This window comes from Capsella rubella, unplaced genomic scaffold, assembly GCF_000375325.1.
Source record: "Capsella rubella cultivar Monte Gargano unplaced genomic scaffold, Caprub1_0 scaffold_1, whole genome shotgun sequence".
Taxonomy (NCBI): domain Eukaryota; kingdom Viridiplantae; phylum Streptophyta; class Magnoliopsida; order Brassicales; family Brassicaceae; genus Capsella; species Capsella rubella.
The window spans coordinates 5,634,918-5,652,790 of NW_006238923.1; the positions used below are offsets into that span (position 1 = coordinate 5,634,918).

A 17,873-nucleotide genomic window follows, 5' to 3' on the forward strand; every position below is an offset into this window, starting at 1 on the left:
ATTTTTGTTTTCTAATAATATATAAAAAATATTAGCATGTCACAAACAAAACAGAGAGTGGTGTGTGAGTCATATGCTTTATAACTCCTATATATAACTCCCCCTTGTTCATACAAGCAACTAATAAGTATTTGTTTTGTTTTTTCTATCTTTGCAAACTTCCCCTTTCTCGAAATCGATCGGAGAATTAATGGCGACGGAGCATAAAAGAGTCCGTACGGATGACGAATACAATGCCGAGCTTTTACCAAGCGACCACGATTCACCGCCTCTTGAATCGTCTTGGCGTCTCAGCCTCGACGCTTTTCAACTCCCTTCTTCACCCTCCTCCACCGCCCGCCACCACGACGCTCGTACTCGCTTCTCTCGCTATTTCCGCACTCCCAGTAAGAATCCTTCTTCCTGTGTTTTTCCCGTGATCTACACTCAATCCCTTCATACATGATTCAAATGTCGAACAAGAGTTGTGATTGGAACTTTAATCACTTTTATGAATCAGAAAAAAAATCGATTATGCAATATGTTTAGTTCGTGTCATTTCGTTGACACTTTCTCGGAAAATACAATTTAGAAGTTAACTAAAATCGCTTGGAAAAAAAACTATATAGAGTTTTTGTGTATAACTCTTTTTTATTTCCTTTGTCTAATTGATTGATTCGGTGGAATATTAAATCTTTTTTTTAATCTTTTGTTTGTTGATTCAAAGTTAGTAAGCTTTTGATGGAATCTTAAGCTTCTTCGATCCTTTGGAAATGTGGATGCTGAATTAGATTCTCTCGTAGGTTTAACAAGTTATAATATGATTGGGAGAAATATATTTCAAACCCCGGCAATCAAATTGTTATATGTCGAGACAGGGTTCTTCTGAACACTTTGTATCTGTTGTCTGTCTTATGATGCAGGAAAGGAACGTAGAGTATCTGAATATTACAAGAAGCAAGAGAGGCTTCTCGAGGGTTTCAATGAGATGGAGACTATCCACGAAACTGGTTTTGCATCTGCTGCTCCGACTGAGGTCTGCCTCTTTATCTACTCTTTTTTTCTTATGGTACTTCCCTTTGGGATTTCTTACTATAACCCTTTTTTTTAATGAATCCTCAATCTTTTTGGTTTCTACAGGAAGAGATGAAGAAGCTTGCGAAGAGTGAGAGACTGGCAGTTCACATCTCGAATGCAACAAATTTAGTTCTTTTTGTGGCAAAAGTTTATGCCTCTATGGAGAGTAGATCCATGGCTGTGATTGCTTCAACTTTGGACTCTCTCTTGGATCTCTTGTCTGGTTTTATTCTCTGGTTTACAGCTAATGCCATGAGGAAACCAAACCAGTTTCACTATCCAATCGGAAAGCGCCGGATGCAACCTGTGGTATGCTTCTCATTTTGTTTTGTTTTGCTTTGTTCTGACTCCTTCCTTGTCTCACAAGAAACATATCTAATATTCTGGCCAAACCTGGTCACAAAACTTGGGTTTCTGGATGTGAATGACTCATGAAAATAGAAATGATAGTGTATACGTACACCCTTTGTTTAATAGGGCATCATTGTGTTTGCTTCCGTAATGGCAACTCTTGGACTGCAAGTTTTACTAGAGTCAGGAAGGCAGCTAGTTTCTAAGGTATATTACATATGTTTTTCTAGTCACTGCTTTCATTGGTTATTTGATCTACTTAACCAATTCCGATTTTGTATACAGAGTGGTATACATATGAATAGCACAGAAGAGAAATGGATGATCGGGATCATGGTCTCTGTGACCATCGTGAAGTTTCTGCTCATGCTTTATTGCAGAGGATTTCAGAACGAAATCGTTAGGGCCTACGCACAGGATCACCTCTTTGACGTGGTCACCAATTCAATCGGCTTAGCAACAGCTGTCTTGGCCGTCAAATTCTACTGGTGGATTGATCCCTCTGGAGCTATACTTGTATGCATTCAACTACTCAAATAAAATCTAACTTTGGAATCAAAAAATTCAATAAGTGTTCTCTGGGGGTAACAAAAACATGTTTCTTTCTCATTTTGTGGTGGCAGATTGCTTTGTACACCATAGCAACATGGGCAAGAACCGTACTAGAGAACGTCCATTCACTGATAGGACGCTCTGCGCCGCCAGATTTCTTGACGAAACTGACATTCTTGATATGGAACCATCACGAACAAATCAAACATATTGACACAGTAAGGGCTTACACTTTTGGGACACACTATTTCGTGGAAGTGGACATTGTTTTGCCAGAGGACATGAGACTACAAGAGGCTCACAACATCGGAGAGACTCTTCAGGAGAAGCTCGAGCAGCTCGCTGAAGTGGAACGAGCTTTCGTCCACATTGACTTTGAGTTCACTCATCGTCCTGAACACAAGTGTAATTAGATTTTAAGTAAAACTCTTGTACTTGTAAAAGTGTTTAGTTTCTTAGTTTATGTACTCTTCGTGTCGTTCTATTGTATGTACATATATGGTAATCGAATGAATGAAGTGCACGCTGTTTCTCTAATACCCGAGTAAAATGTGTGTAGTTTGATGTATTTGGACGTTGTGCAGTTCTCAATCCCGGTTTTTGTAGTTGAACTGCACGATGTTTGAAGCTAATTGACAAGATTAATTTCCGTTTCTTCTGTTTAAAACACCTAAACTCAAAAGTAAAGATAAAATCATAATAAAATAATGAGTTTTAATTCAAAACCACTCAAAAGAAAAGAAAAGAAAATAAAAGAGATTTGATTTATCTATCTTCCAACAAAGTTCCGTGCTCCATTGCTCTTCTCCACAAGGCAATTTTCTCTGGCTCAGAATCTTCGCCATGAAAATGTAAAGAAGAAAAAACAAAAGACGAGCTCCCGAAAGAAAAGCAAGCAGCCATGGCGTTTCTTCTTACTAATCTATCATCTCCCTCAATCCATCTTCAAACCGGAAAATCCCCAAACCTTAAACCCATTTTCAGTCAATCTCTATCGTCACCGTCGTCGTCTTCAATTAGCTACGAATTTGAGGAAGATACTTTCCCTACGCTCTCTCTTTTGAGCATCCAATCTCCTCCACTTAAAGACGCCGAGGTTAAGACAAGACACAGCTCGCAAGATAAGCATAACAACCACGACAGAGATGAATTCTATATCAATCTTGGTGTCGCTGTCCGTACACTTCGTGAAGATTTGCCTCTGCTCTTCACTAAAGACCTCAATTACGACATCTATAGGTAAAAACTCTTCATTTGGGTATTTGATATTTGAATGATATGTGGATGAAATAAAGAAATCTTTTATCATCTCTCTGCAAAAAGGAACTTCCTTTGATCTCTGTTTATGAATCTTTCTTTGCTTCACAGGGATGATATAACACTTGTGGATCCGATGAACACATTCACTGGGATTGAGAACTACAAGTTGATCTTCTGGGCACTCAGATTTCATGGGAAGATATTGTTCAGAGATATCTCACTTGAGATCTTCAGGGTATGGCAACCATCAGAGAACATGATTCTCATCAGGTGGAACCTCAAGGGTGTCCCTAGAGTTCCATGGGAAGCTAAAGGAGAGTTTCAAGGCACTTCTCGGTATAAACTCGATCGTAATGGCAAAATCTATGAGCATAAAGTTGATAACTTGGCCTTCAATTTCCCTCATCAGCTCAAACCAGCAGCTTCGGTTTTGGATTTGGTGACTGCTTCACCTGCAAGTAGCCCCAATCCTACATTCTTTCTCGGTCCTGTGGACTCTTATTCATCTTCATGGATTAAGTTCTATCAAGCTGTGAGACGTACATTGGAGACAGAGGATGTGTTTGTCACAGACAGTTTACTCACATGCTCATAGTGGAAGTAGAGTTGCTACATAGACCACTCATGGCCACACTTCTCAGGTGTATATAGTTTTTACATTAAAGGTTTTTATATATATGAGTAGATCTGGTTGACTTAATTCTTGGGAAAACCTAGAATTGTTATGTTGTTCCACAAGCTTTATACAACATTATCAATACATTGGAGTTTTGTCTTTATGATCATGTGAAACAGTATGGTTAAGCACACAGAAAAAACAACACACCTAATCAAGACAATTAAGAATCACCATTAGCCTGCGTTTTCTTAATATCCGGCTAAAGTCCATGTAGATGTTGTATCTCCCTGCAATTTCCGAGTAAGAATGAACAAAATAAGTTCAACCGAGAAAGCGAATAGAAAACACATTTCAGCTACATGAACATATACCTTTAGACTGGTGAGGCATGCCGTGACTTTTGTAGAATTCAACTTAAAGAGGGAGCTTATCCAAGGGTTTCAAGACTGCAACGTTACTGTGATTTGGATTCATGTACTTCTCATAGGTGACCCTCAGTTTTCCTGTTTTAGCAGCTTTGTGAAACCTTAAGATCATGTCAGAAGAATCCCTGTGATAAGAAAATTGTGTAAGATTATGTAATTATTCTAAGAGATCTACAGAAGGGGTTATCAGAAAGAAGGTTACTAACTTCATCTGAGAGACATTGTAGCGGGTATGGTTGTTTAGGAGCGAGGTCCAAACTGGAGTCATATGCAAAGTGCATCGGGCAACATAAATGGCTGATGCACACAGCAATGATGGCTTATACTTCAAAGCTTCGTATTCAACCAAGCACAGCTCTATAAGGTAGAAGGCGAGTTGTTCAAGCTGAAAAAGAAAAAGGGAAGGAAAAATAAACACCATTCAGTGTCCACCAAATCAGACAGGTTAATTTTATAGGTTATATAGCATTCAAGTGGAAGTTTTGTGTGAACCTTCTTATTTGATTGAGCAGCTTTTAGGAACCTCAACATGAAAACGTAAGGGGTGGGTGCATTCAAACGGAACTTTAACTCTTTAAGCATAATCCTCTCCTGAAAAGAAAACAAAAGGAAGATAATATGCAAACGACCCTAGATTGTTAAAATAAATATAGTGCAGTTGATTATAAACAGAATTCACTAATACCATTCCCAGGATTTGTTCTCTGGTGTATGATTCTGCTGAGATGCTGATCAAGTCGTTGATCTGCACATGCACATAATTTTAAGTTTGAAACCATAGGAGATTAAGAAGAGAGGTTTTAGCTTTCATGATAAATGTCACATACCCTGGGATGCCAATAGTCCTCGTATTTAGATGCTAATAAGAGTGCAGTAAGACCAATCAATTGCATCTCGTTCTTCCCTATTGGAACTTGGGAAAGGTAACGGTCTAATAAGTTCATTGTTAGGTAGAGAGTCTCATGCATTAAATCAAATTTGAAATGAACCTGCAAACAAATAGGCAATACTGAGATATAGGATTCTACATGGAGAAGAAAAACTTTAAGTAGGGAAACTTGAAACAGAAAATCCAATGAACTCACTTCGATAAGCCAGTTGATCAAAATTCCACGTGTAACTGGACTAACTTCTGTATGAGCTGTCAAGTAGAATCCCAAAGCTGGATTTAATGCCTGAGATAACATTTCACGTTAAACTATTGGAAAGCTGAAATTCAATTCAAAAACTATGAGAAAAAATGAAAAACCGAATATAAGGAAGGCGAAGTTGTATGTATGTGGAACAAGAAGTGAATTACCTCTGAAATCCAATAGAACTGATATATGTCATCCACGTATTCCGCAACTTCCAGCGGATTGGATTCATCATCAATGTTGGGAAGCTTTTCTTGCAGCGCACTGTCACCATTTTTCTCATCAAACTGCAAAGAAAGTTACCAAATTAGTAATATTGGAGGAAAAAATGTCACAAGGAACACAACTTCTAGTAGAAATAGAATTATGAACCTTTGATCCTGTCACTAGTAGAGATGTGAAAGACTTTCTACGTCTTGATTTTGGCTTTGCTGTAACATCCAACATTTTTGTTGTTGGGTCTTTGTTTTCACTAGATGAACTCTTTCCCTGAGTATCTTCTTTAAGACATTCTGTGTCAACCTTTTCCGGAAGTGATAGTGTTGAGGCAACTTCATCAGAAGAAGGGACTGATAAAATTGATCTTGATTTACTTCTACCAACTGGGGGCTTCTTAAGAGAACTACGGTTTTGTAGCGACGTCTTTACAGTTGTCTGAATCTTGGGTAAGTGAGAAAGCTTGTCACATATTTACTAAACAAAGAACCTCAATATGAATGTAAACTATTGCCAGATAAAATGATCAGAAACAAGCTAATGCAAGTGAAAGAAGACTGATTTAGTATGGCCAAGGCCAAAATATTTTTGAGACAGCTTCAAATAGTGTGGCTTTAAAGGAAATAAACCACTTGCATACAAAGATAAGAAAGGAACTAGGTATATACCTTGATAGATCTCCTTACGGTACAGACATTATTCATCTTCTGGCTGTTGCGGTCCCTGAGCATGCAAAGAAAATTAACTTAGCAGCTTATTACTCAGGTTGCTGGGCACAAATGATAAAGAAAAAAATATCTGGTTCTCTAAGATGCAAGTCGTACATTGATTATGAGAATGCAACCAAGGAATTAGTTAATGACAGATTGATAGTTGAAAGTGTCAATGTGTGATACGCAAGAGAGACACAAAAACTTCACTTCTTTAATAAAAATATCAGAAACAAGCATATTTACTTACGATGGTATAGAACCGACACTTGTCCGAGTTTTCCAAGTATAGGTTCTGGCACTGCTCAGCTGCGGGATGCCTTTGTTGCTGACTTTACTAGCTGAAACAATGCAACCTCACTCTTATCATATGCGGAACCAATCAAAGTTACAACTTTAGCATACACATTTCCATCACACATAAGAAGTTTAGAAGAGAAATCCATGTTACCTGGACCTTGACCCATTTGTTTCGAATTTAAGCTTGAGACGTTGTACTGCGCCAAAAAAACAAGAATAAATCAGAATTAAAGATACTGAGTAGAGACATGTACAATTAAGTAAAATATCCAAAATGATTAGCCTCAAGAGTTTTGTAGAACCAGCTAACTCTAAGACAAAAACTTTTCAAAGTAGATTAATAATAACCTTTTTTAAGCTCTTCTCTGCGAGGCTTGTTCTCTTTAAAGTTGGTAAAGATTTTCTGCAAGAACAAATAAATCCAATGTCTGAATGAAAAAACAGTTCACTTGATGAGAACAAATTAATGTTGTCGCTATGCTGAATGAATAACAGGTCCCTTGATGAGAGCTTTGACATATTGATAGGTAATGTAGGGAAGAAACAAGATATGTAGTTTCTTCTTCTAGGAGAAATCTTTAAACTAGTCTGGAAGGGGATAATTCTATTAGGCATGAGATTAACACAAATGTACCTTGTTCCAGCAGCCGTTGATCCAAGGCTCAGGGTTTTGCTTTTGATGAATTTCTGACCTAAAATATGAACTGAATCATCGAAAGCTTAGATAAATGGTAAGATCAACTACAGCCATAGACATGAAAAAAAAAACGTAAAATTAAGGAACTCACCAGTCTTATGAGGGTTATTGTTTCCAAGTTCGGTTGTTCTTTTAATCTCAGGCTCCTATATCATGAGGAAATAGCGATCATGTGGTTAAACTAATGAATCTCATGCTTTAAGATACAACGTTTGTGATAGTTGCTGCAAGTCATATGCATCTCATAGCAGCATCTATTCATAGTAATTTGCAAGAATACAACATCAATATAGTTTCCCAAATACGGTTGCTATACCTTGGTAGACTTTTTCACTGAAAGATCATTAACTCTGGTTGAACCAACTGAAATCCTACACATGAAAAGATCAATTCGCTCAGCTCATCAACTCATTGTCAAAAATCAGATAGCTCATCCTACCAAACTCTGAATATTCGTTCTGTAAAAGCTCATCAACTGAGATGAACTACTAATCCTATGTAGTGATGTAACGCTATTGTAGGTATGTTAGCTGTAGGTATGTTAGCAGTAGCTAATGATTACTACATACCTTTGCAAATTTCCACATTTTACACCCTTCCATTTCCTGCAATGTTGCATGTTCAATAGAATAGTTTTAGAACAGAACAGCAATCAATACAATAAAAACTAACTAAAAAATATGTTTTATAAACATAAAATCAGTTTGATTACGGAATGAAAACCATGGGAAATTTATCACACTCTTTTCCATGAGAAATCACAAAGAGAAACCCTTAGAGTTAAGCAATTTACATGGTGCTACTGCCACTAAGCCTTGAAATCCTTTGAGTATTCCCGCCAAGATTACTTAAATCAGCTAAAGCTTTTCTTGTGACTTTTGTATATTCCTCTGAAAACGAGACACAAATTTGAGTTAACTTTGAAAACCACATCCCAAAATTGTAATGAAAATACTCTCTGCGATAAGCTTACCAGAATTTTCATTACTGCTTTTGCCCTTGCATGTGATTCTCGAAATGCCCTTCTTTTCAATCAACACAAAAATGCATTTACATGTGAATTAACTGCACAACATCCAACACTTGAAAAAGCTCAGAAAGAGGGAAAGGGATAAACCTTCATATTGTTTGTGTTGGAAATTGCTCCATTGATAAATGTAACTGACTTTCTCCTAAACAATGTAAAAGCATAAGATTAAATTTCTTGAGATTCATAAAGTCTAGTCCATGATCAAGCCAAATTCATCATTTAGTGGATGTAAGTAACAGAAAAAAAAAATTGTAAAACAAACACCACGAACCTCAAAGGAATACGAGTCTTCTGTGAAGTACCTCTGCAGAAATAGCAACAAGTTAATTGAGATGAACAAATACACATAGTTCTGAAAGATGAATGCAAGAGATGCACTTACACTGTACCGGCTGGATCAGTTTTTTGGTTATCGGAGAAGATTTTGAAACTCCTAGTGCTTACTGTTTAAGATGTAAACATTTTTGTAGAACTGAGTTATTTTTGTTTAAGACTTAATAAGATTCACTAAGTAACAGACAGAGAGATAAAAACAGTCCCCATTACCTCGATTTCCAAGTATATCATCTCTACCTAGTCTTGGTGCCTGCAATATAGTGAAGTGAAATAAGAACAAAGGGTTTTGTCACTTTGTGATTTGTAAGACCATATCAATAAAATAAAATAAAACAAATCTGGGAGGAAAATCACAAGAATACAATCTTGTAACTTCCATGCCTTTTACCAAACTGATAAAAAAGAAGCAAAATCTCTTCTATATACGAGAAATTAAAGATTCTGAAACCTAAGCGCGCTTTGGAATTACGACATAAAGAGGTCCGTCTCAATGGTAACCGTACGAGAACAGGAACAACAGGCCCTCGATCTCAAACTCATCTGCGATGAACGATAATAAACCCTAACTCGGTTTTCAAATCAAATTCTTGGAGAGGTAAGAGACTTTACCTTCGCGAACGCCATTTTCCCTTAAATCTCCAGATCTTCTGCTTTCTTCTTCCCAGATACTCTCAATCGCAAGTGAGTAGTTCTACCGTTGCAAAATTCCGAAAGTAAGCGACGCCGCTTCTCTTGTGTTTGAAATTGAGCTTATGAAATTTACGATTTTGGCCCTTCAGTTCATACTTATTTTCGGTTTTTGTTTGGGCTAAATTTGTTTAACCCATTCCCTTTTGAGTCCAACTATTAGGCCCATCTATTAATTATTCGAAACAAAAAGAAAAAGAAAAAAGACATTACTATTTGCTTAAGGTTTTAATTTTATTATACTTTTATCAGTTGAGCAAGTGCAATCATGCATGCACAAAGAAAGAAACCATGCATTATACAGAAAGTTCAAAAGAAGAAGCTCTTGTGTATGTATATATAGAAATTAACGTTTAGAAAATGTATCTTCTGTAGATATAAGAAGTAAATAACTGTTGTTTATTTCTTCTAATAATATAAAAACAAACTTAAGCATCTGATATTAGGCAACATCAGTTACTTTGAAAAATGAAAATACATAAGTCACTGTTGGGAGATGTATTTTGCAGACTGCCTACAAACAGATAAATAATGCGTATTGGCGTATTGCTCCGACAATATTGAGATATTATAAGGTGTAGTTGCACACAACATGAATCTGAGACCTGCAAAAGTCAGGGAAAAAATACTGAGTATACCTGTCCTGTCATAAATCATATAATATCTGCAAATGATGAGAAGGAGAAGAGAGTTCATCAAAAAAAAATTATCTTGATTTATCGGCTACTTGCCTGGGTGGGTAATACATCCCTTGACTCTAATCACGATAAGGCGTGAGATCGATTTGGAACTGCTGTTTCCCCTTTGAGACACTCTGCAAAGATGTCAAAAGAGCCAATGTTTACAATAAATTGAGAAACACATAGTAAATCTATGGGATGATGTAAATGACTTACCGCTATTGCAATGAGCTCTTCCAGTAATTCTTCTAGATGACGCAGAGGCTATAAGGGAAGAAAGAAAGATGATCAAGAATGCGAATAGATATGGTTTGAGAAAAGTATAACTCACCCATTGTGTTGGACCATCGACTGGTGCACTTAAAGGATCATCATGCACCTAATTCACCGGAAAATTAACCAAATTGGAACAAAGATTTAAAGATGACAAAAAATAGGATCAACTTGCAAACAAATTTCGGTACCTCCATGAATATACCATCGACACCAACAGCCACAGCGGTTCTTGCTATGCATGGTATCAATTCGCGAAGGCCTCCACTAGCAACACCCCCACCATCTAACTATATAAACAAGGTATGTTTGAGTTTAGACCATTTATGATTAGCTTTGAAACATTAAGCACTTCCTAAGTTACTAAGAGCATTGGCTCTAATTGTCATACCTTCTTGCCAGCAGGTTGTTGTAATGAATGAGTTATATCAGCAACCTATTATGTTATAAGAATGTCAAACATCAAAATATAACATCAAAACCAAGCTTCAAACTCCCGCAACAAGAAAAAGAACAAGCAAGATTAACTTACAACGGGACAATCAGCTTCCCTCATCCATTCCAAATTTCGTGGATCTACTATTAAATCATCTGAGGAACAAAATCAAATGTAAGGACACTCAGAAGCAATAAAAGAAGGTATCCAGTGTCTTTTATTCTATTTTAGTCCTTGTTTTTTCATAGAGGTGGTAAATAGCAATCTGCATGTTCATTTATGTTGCCAATTCTATTAACACAAAGAACAGTCAACTTACTGTATCCAAACATCGTTCCTCTTTCACAAACCATCACATTTGGATTCCCTGCGAGTCTAACCTTCTCGGCCGAGTTTCTCATGACCTTAAATTGGATATACATGATATCAGTCAGATAGTCACTATAACCAGGAAACAAAAGTTTGGCCAGATCAAAACACGACAGAAAAGATAACTCACAGAGTGACCACAAAATTGTCCCTTCTTTATATTGATTATTTTCCCAGTTTGGGCAGCCGCAACCAAAAGATCTGTCTGGAGATATAGTTAATAGTTAAAACCATGAACCCTGTTAAGTAAATAAAAACAGTAGATAAAAATATGATAGCTAAAAAAGAGTTGAAGAAAGCATATGTCAGAATCTTTCCTGACGACATAAGAACGCCGGTATCTGAATTATATCTGCAACCTTGCCGACTGCTTCACACTAATGAAAAAATACTTCACATCAGAAGGAACAGATATCTTCAAATCTTGATTCTCTGACGTGACTAAAACTCAATATACCTGGCTCGATTCATGAACGTCAGTAACAATTGGTAGATCATATGCTACTTTCACCTTCTCAAGAATCTGTTGAGAGAACCAGAAAAGTTACTACCTTATGATACTTGACCAAAATTTACACACATAAAATGAAGCCACATCGCTACTGATTGGTTGCATTACTGCAGGAGCTACTGCTAATTGCTGGTGTCAGCTCACAGTGAAATATTTGAAAAGACCTTAGTATTAATAAATATAAGATCTTTTTTAGCACTGATACTCCTGAAGAAATACAAATGCATAATTCTAACAGCACCGGATATAGAATCAATCATACTTGCAAGTCAATGTAGAGGGAATGAATTTGTCAAAAAAAGTAAACAGGGGAAACTACCTTCAGACCCTCAGCCATGCCAGGACCTCGGAATGACTTTGATGAAGTTCTGTTAGCTTTATCAAAACTTGACTTGAAAACCAGAGGCAACCCAAGCCTACAACGTTCACAAACAACAAGAACATGCATAAGTAACCACACTACTCAACAACCTAAAAATGCTATGTGATGAGAGGATCAACTATGACCCAATTGCTATATGTGGATCAATATTTCAAAATACTTCTCCCTGATCAATTCTTTTATTAGCTCCCCACACAAGATCTCTGGAAAAAAAAACAAGAAAATAGCTTAACTAGTGATTGTTAAACATACTTTGTGGCAATATCTTTAATGCTTTTAGCCATTCGAAGAACATGTTCTTCGGATTCAATCACATTTGGACCAGCCAACAAGAAGAACGGTTTAGCAACCTACAAAGAGTCAAAACAAGAAATCAGCAGAAAGGAAAAAAGAGATTTAACACTCAGCATTATGAAATATACTAAACCTTGAGCTGATTGTACAATAACGATGATGAATCCGCCATTTTATCGTAGAGAAACAAAACCTGAAGTTTTGAGAGAAAAATTCAAAATCAGAACCTAGAATTCACAAAGATCTTAGACTGATCTACATTACAAATGAAGATGTTAGGAACCTGACCTTGAACTCGATCGAAGCTGTAGTGAGAGTGAAGAAGGCACACTGAAGGAAACTGAGATGCCAAATTAGAAATTAGCGATGGCCGATGATACGTAATGTTCGGATACGCAAACAGTACAATCCCTGGCGTGGATAACAATACATCCGGTTGATAAAGCCAAATTTGATTTGGTTTGATTCGGTTTAATATATTCGGTTACGGTTTTATCTTATCACCTACTGTTTTTCATTTTGTCATCTTTCGCTCTTAAACCTTTCACCAACCTCCTCACTAAAACCCTAGCTAACTTACTCTCACTGTTCATTTCCCAGTTTCTCAACGCAGCGACGCCATTGTTGGATTAGAAGATGTCAGGAGGAGGATTCGAAGATGGATTTGCAGCTGAAAGGCTATTCTCACAGGGCTACTCATACACCTACGATGATGTGATTTTTCTACCTCACTACATCGACTTCTCCACGGACGCCGTCTCACTGTCCACGCGCCTCAGCAAGCGCGTTCCGCTCTCGATCCCATGCGTCGCTTCGCCGATGGACACCGTGTCTGAATCCCACATGGCTGCTGCTATGGCTGCGCTCGGAGGAATCGGAATCGTGCACTATAACTGCGACATCGATACTCAAGCTTCCGTCATCCGTCACGCCAAGTCTCTCCAAGTTCCGATTGCTTCCGATGCTGTTTTCAAATGCCCAGAGCATCAGATTGGCTCGGTTGATGATTTTGGTCCTTCTTCCTTCGTTTTTGTCTCGCAGACAGGTATAATTCACTGTCAATTTCAGACTTTTAGCTGAAAGTAATCTCCTTTTCCAGTATGAATCAAAATAGTGGTAATAATTGCGAATTAGTTTCAAGTAGATACTGAATACTATTGTCAATACTATTGTGAAATTAGTTTCCACTAAACGACATTTATGTTGCTGTTTGATTAATCAGGAACATTGACACCGAAATTGTTGGGTTATGTCTCAAAATCGGAATGGTCGAGCATGAAAGATGACCAAAAGGAGATGAAGATATATGATTACATGCGGAGTTGTGAGAGCAAAGATTACAATGTGCCGTGGGATATTGATCTTGATAAGATAGAGGCGGTTTTGGAAGATAAGCAGAAAGGATTTGTGGTTCTGGAGAAGGAAGGTGAGACCGTGAACGTAGTGACAAAAGACGATGTGGAGAGGGTTAAAGGATATCCCAAGTTGGGGTCAGGAACTGTTGGTGCAGACAATAAATGGATGGTGGGTGCTGCTATAGGGACAAGGGATTCAGACAAAGAGAGGCTAGAGCACTTGGTGAAAGCTGGAGCTAATGTTGTGGTTTTGGATAGCTCGCAAGGGAACTCAATTTACCAGATTGACATGATTAAGTATGTGAAGAATACGTATCCGGAGTTGGATGTGATTGGTGGGAATGTGGTAACTATGTACCAGGCAGAGAACTTGATCAAAGCAGGAGTTGATGGGTTGAGAGTCGGTATGGGTTCTGGATCTATATGCACAACACAAGAGGTTTGTGCTGTTGGACGTGGACAGGTAAATGAAAAGGCTTTCATATTTAAAATAAGAGTGCTAAGTTGATTCTATGAATTGCACCTTATAAAATTGGGTTCTTTTTTGAATGTGATTGGTACCCTCTTAGGCTACTGCTGTGTACAAAGTCTCAACGGTTGCTGCTCAGCATGGTGTACCTGTAATTGCAGATGGTGGTATCTCAAACTCAGGTCACATTGTGAAGGCTCTAGTTCTTGGAGCATCAACTGTGATGATGGGAAGCTTCTTAGCTGGAAGCACCGAGGCTCCTGGAGCTTATGAATATCGGGTTATTGAACACAACTTCCTACTTTGAATATTATTTTGACCAGCTGCCATGATCCTCAATTATTTTGCTTTGTTTTATCTGTTGTGTTTTATTCATAGAATGGTAGGAGAGTGAAGAAATACAGAGGTATGGGTTCATTAGAAGCAATGACCAAAGGAAGCGACCAGAGATACTTGGGAGATACCACAAAACTCAAGATCGCACAAGGAGTAGTTGGAGCAGTTGCAGATAAAGGCTCGGTGTTGAAGTTTATTCCTTACACAATGCATGCCGTGAAGCAAGGTTTCCAAGATCTCGGTGCTTCCTCTTTGCAGTCTGCTCACGAGCTATTGAGAGATAATGTCCTACGACTAGAGGTACGTCCGTTAATTCTACTCCTTGGAAAACTATATTAATCTATGATTTCTGCAGTTTTGATTTGTATTTACGTTTTACGGTTTTGATGTTGTGAATAGGCTCGTACTGGTGCAGCACAGATAGAAGGTGGAATTCATGGACTGGTCTCGTACGAAAAGAAATCATTTTAACTTTCCCGAGTTACATTTCTCAACAATAAGTACTTGTCTCACTTGATATTGGTGTAACCTTGTAATAGTTGAATCAGGTTTCTTAATGCTATTGCATATCCCCAGATCAACCATTAGGGATTATGGAACCTCTAAAAATAAGAATTCTGGTGGATGAAGTAAATTTGGTATTATTGCCATTATATAAACATGGCAGACCATTGAGATGTCAAAAAATAAAAAATAAAATAAAAGCATGGCAGACCATTGAGAACATTTGAAGTTCCAATTATGTCAGGTTTCTCACATGCCTTCCATATGCTCTGACAATTGGTAAAAACATTATTGACATTTGCTTTAGTTAGTTCTCAACAGACTTTGTGCCAAAGGACCATAGTCATTCAAATTTAACTCTTTTAATCAAACAAAAGAACGAAAAGGTATACTTATTGGTTAGTCTATGCATACTTTTTGTTGTAAACAGTAAACATCTATTCTGGTTTAGACAATTATGGAGAGTTTATTTACCAATAGAAGAAGAAGTATACCACAAACGAGAGAGCTTAAAAGAAATCTATCCTCGTCCACCCCCGGCACTTCTGTTCCAAGACAAGTAAGAAGGATCTCCCAATTGCCTGAACACATTAAAAAACATAAGATGCATATAACATTTTGTGCTATATAGACTCTCTATGTCGTTATGACAGAAGTCTCAAAAATCAGAGAATGGAATGTAGCATTGTAGAGAATGTTACATACCTTGGTTTTGCTAGATACAAGATAGAGAAGAAAACAGCCAAGAACAAGCATATGCTACCAACAGTCAGATACGCAATCCCGAGGAAATCATTCCTTCCACCTAGCCAGCTTGTGGTAGATAGCACAAGCTTCTTCTTTCCATTGAAGCTATAAGTGTTGTAATTATTCTGCAACAATACGTTTATTGTATCTCCAGCTTGAAGATCAGTGTCTATTTTGCCATACAGCTTTCTAAATGTTGGTAAAGCCGCAGTTCGCATCCATACAATTAGGTCTTCTTGCTCACTCAACTGCCAGAAAGAAAAAAATACATTTTGAACAAAGTTTATACATCATGTGATTTCTTTTATGATTAAAGAAATTGTTTAATGGTTATGGACTTCTAAATCAAAATCAATTCACAGTGAGTAGCTTATCTCTTCTTATATGTTATATATCAGTTTGGATTTTTTGTTAATCAACTCATCAAAACTAACTTACTGGAACTTCTGGATCAAGACTTTTACCGCCTATGGGAGATCCTTTCTGGAAATTTTTTGGGAAGACATTTTTACCAAATTTTGATTCTCTATCACTCTTCCATGATATGCCTTTCTTATTCACAGGGATTTTTTCGTTGTTTCTACTGAAGTCATAAGTATCATTGAACAAACTCCAAGCAACAAGACCACAAGGAACAATAGGTTCACCACCAACAGTATCTTCCGGCGCACATGACTTCACATCATGTTCTTCTTTTGGACTTCTCAATTGTCCATCTTGTCGACTTTTCACATACCTGCAGCAATTAGCAAAAACACCAAATAAGGTATTACTGTCTCAAAATATTTTGTGCCATGCATGTTTCTGTTTAATAGATATAATATGTGATATGGCAAAATATCTATTTGCTCATGTTCAAAGATGTCTTGCTGGCTAGACAAACATCATAATGAAGACTACTAGGGAGATTTTACCGTCGATGATTTTGGTAATAGTTCTCAAGCTGGTAGTAAACATAGACAGGATTCTTCATAGTTTTAGTTACCTATCAAAAATGAAACATTATAAGAGAAGGGCTGTGAAAGAAAGCAAATTAATTAAGAAGAATATAGCAAGCTAGAACTGAAAGATGATATATGTATCTACCATTATTGTTCTGTTACACCTCTTATCTTCTAAGCCCTGTATATATCTGACTTTGTTGTCTCTAGAGGATAAGGGAATGCAGTCTGTATCATATCTATCTACAATTTCAGTGACCTGATATCATGTAATAGCTAGAATATAAAAATCATATTCACAAAGTAAGAAATAAAAATGAAGCTGGGAAGTGAGGAAACTGAAAAGACTAATGAAAACATACACCCTGAGAAGCAAATAGACAAATCACTCCAAGAGGAATAAAGACAACTCCTGACATAAGAAAAGTCAGAATCACCTGCGAAAATAATAAGATCATCAAAAATAATAAACATTGGAAATTGTAACCATATATAAGAATGTTACATTAGTATGAGTTACTGAAGCATTTACCCATTTTGGAGTAAGAATTGGTTTGCATGCTGGGAGCTCCTGTTGGGTAAATCTTGAATCTGATGAGGAAGATTTATCCAACAGGTTAGGTTTTTCAATTTACAAATTCATGGAAACTTAATTACAAACAATCCAACAAAATAGGTACCAAACTGCACCTTTTGTAAATATTACATGCATGAACTGGAATACTAAAGGTATTACGTATCAGACAAACATACACAAATCTGAATCTGTTTATATACATATGTGAAAAACCAGTCATCCGCATTGGTAGATGCTTTATGATGAAAATCACATAGAAGGATTAATCAAAATTACAACAATTATATAGGTGGAAAATAATAAAGGCAATCAAGAACACACTATATGTACGATCCCAAGATTCCCAACGTACACATTTATCAAATCCACAAAAGAAAAAGAAAAAACAATCTGAAAAGTAACCGCAAATGAGAAATGTGTGAAAAGAATAGAGATGATAGGTGATCACATTTTGGACGCTTTGAGGTGTTTTTGGCAGCAGAAGAAGCCTCAGCGGATCCACCGCCTAAGGCCATTGAGGACGTCGCAGAGGAGCTCATTACGAAGGAAATTGACAATGAGACAAAGAAAAAGAAAAAAAAAAAACTATTTCGTTAAATTCGATTTACACTACTATCTTTTGTT

The 17,873-nt window shown here is 37.1% G+C and overlaps 6 protein-coding genes across 9 annotated transcripts; 3 read left to right on the forward strand and 3 right to left on the reverse strand.

Annotated features, from left to right (window-relative positions):
• The first annotated feature begins 74 nt into the window (after positions 1-74).
• Positions 75-2,496, forward strand: LOC17898141 (metal tolerance protein 10). Its single transcript, XM_006307644.2, has 6 exons — positions 75-386; positions 903-1,015; positions 1,120-1,365; positions 1,534-1,614; positions 1,693-1,923; positions 2,031-2,496. The coding sequence occupies exons 1-6, from the start codon at positions 191-193 to the stop codon at positions 2,370-2,372; spliced, it is 1,209 nt and encodes a 402-aa protein (XP_006307706.1). The 5' UTR covers positions 75-190; the 3' UTR covers positions 2,373-2,496.
• Positions 2,497-2,744: 248 nt separating this feature from the next.
• On the forward strand, positions 2,745-3,996 carry LOC17898397. Its single transcript, XM_006305456.2, has 2 exons — positions 2,745-3,198; positions 3,328-3,996. Exons 1-2 carry the CDS (start codon positions 2,861-2,863, stop codon positions 3,812-3,814), a joined length of 825 nt encoding a protein of 274 aa, XP_006305518.1. The 5' UTR covers positions 2,745-2,860; the 3' UTR covers positions 3,815-3,996.
• LOC17896793 (putative cyclin-B3-1) lies at positions 3,920-9,408 on the reverse strand. Of its 4 annotated transcripts, none has more exons than XM_023789713.1 (24): positions 9,298-9,408; positions 8,899-8,938; positions 8,735-8,795; positions 8,624-8,656; positions 8,440-8,494; positions 8,296-8,344; positions 8,116-8,212; positions 7,892-7,927; positions 7,639-7,693; positions 7,414-7,468; positions 7,260-7,329; positions 6,974-7,028; positions 6,777-6,822; positions 6,576-6,666; positions 6,284-6,338; positions 5,772-6,059; positions 5,564-5,686; positions 5,349-5,438; positions 5,091-5,252; positions 4,949-5,008; positions 4,756-4,854; positions 4,470-4,648; positions 4,210-4,388; positions 3,920-4,125 (listed from the first exon to the last, which is right to left on the reverse strand). In XM_023789713.1, the coding sequence occupies exons 1-23, from the start codon at positions 9,310-9,312 to the stop codon at positions 4,253-4,255; spliced, it is 1,950 nt and encodes a 649-aa protein (XP_023645481.1). In that variant the 5' UTR covers positions 9,313-9,408; the 3' UTR covers positions 3,920-4,125; positions 4,210-4,252. The 4 variants fall into 4 exon arrangements, with proteins under 4 accessions (XP_023645481.1, XP_006304829.1, XP_023645482.1 ...); XM_006304767.2 differs by having other exon boundaries at positions 7,260-7,317; positions 8,296-8,347; XM_023789714.1 differs by having other exon boundaries at positions 5,772-6,053; positions 8,296-8,347.
• Positions 9,409-9,725: 317 nt separating this feature from the next.
• Positions 9,726-12,712, reverse strand: LOC17898168 (2-dehydro-3-deoxyphosphooctonate aldolase 2). The gene is made up of 15 exons (XM_023789261.1): positions 12,609-12,712; positions 12,454-12,513; positions 12,279-12,376; positions 11,964-12,060; positions 11,591-11,656; positions 11,451-11,510; positions 11,264-11,338; positions 11,084-11,168; positions 10,861-10,919; positions 10,720-10,764; positions 10,520-10,618; positions 10,387-10,434; positions 10,272-10,319; positions 10,107-10,189; positions 9,726-9,980 (listed from the first exon to the last, which is right to left on the reverse strand). The coding sequence occupies exons 2-14, from the start codon at positions 12,490-12,492 to the stop codon at positions 10,133-10,135; spliced, it is 876 nt and encodes a 291-aa protein (XP_023645029.1). The 5' UTR covers positions 12,493-12,513; positions 12,609-12,712; the 3' UTR covers positions 9,726-9,980; positions 10,107-10,132.
• A 152-nt stretch (positions 12,713-12,864) lies between these two features.
• On the forward strand, positions 12,865-15,151 carry LOC17900858 (inosine-5'-monophosphate dehydrogenase 2). Its single transcript, XM_006303916.2, has 5 exons — positions 12,865-13,365; positions 13,543-14,138; positions 14,245-14,424; positions 14,523-14,780; positions 14,880-15,151. Exons 1-5 carry the CDS (start codon positions 12,957-12,959, stop codon positions 14,949-14,951), a joined length of 1,515 nt encoding a protein of 504 aa, XP_006303978.1. The 5' UTR covers positions 12,865-12,956; the 3' UTR covers positions 14,952-15,151.
• Positions 15,152-15,504: 353 nt separating this feature from the next.
• Positions 15,505-17,788, reverse strand: LOC17897607 (putative ALA-interacting subunit 4). Its single transcript, XM_006307660.2, has 8 exons — positions 17,698-17,788; positions 17,205-17,263; positions 17,035-17,109; positions 16,818-16,931; positions 16,646-16,716; positions 16,170-16,467; positions 15,690-15,979; positions 15,505-15,565 (listed from the first exon to the last, which is right to left on the reverse strand). The coding sequence occupies exons 1-8, from the start codon at positions 17,786-17,788 to the stop codon at positions 15,505-15,507; spliced, it is 1,059 nt and encodes a 352-aa protein (XP_006307722.2).
• Between the last annotated feature and the right edge of the window lie 85 nt (positions 17,789-17,873).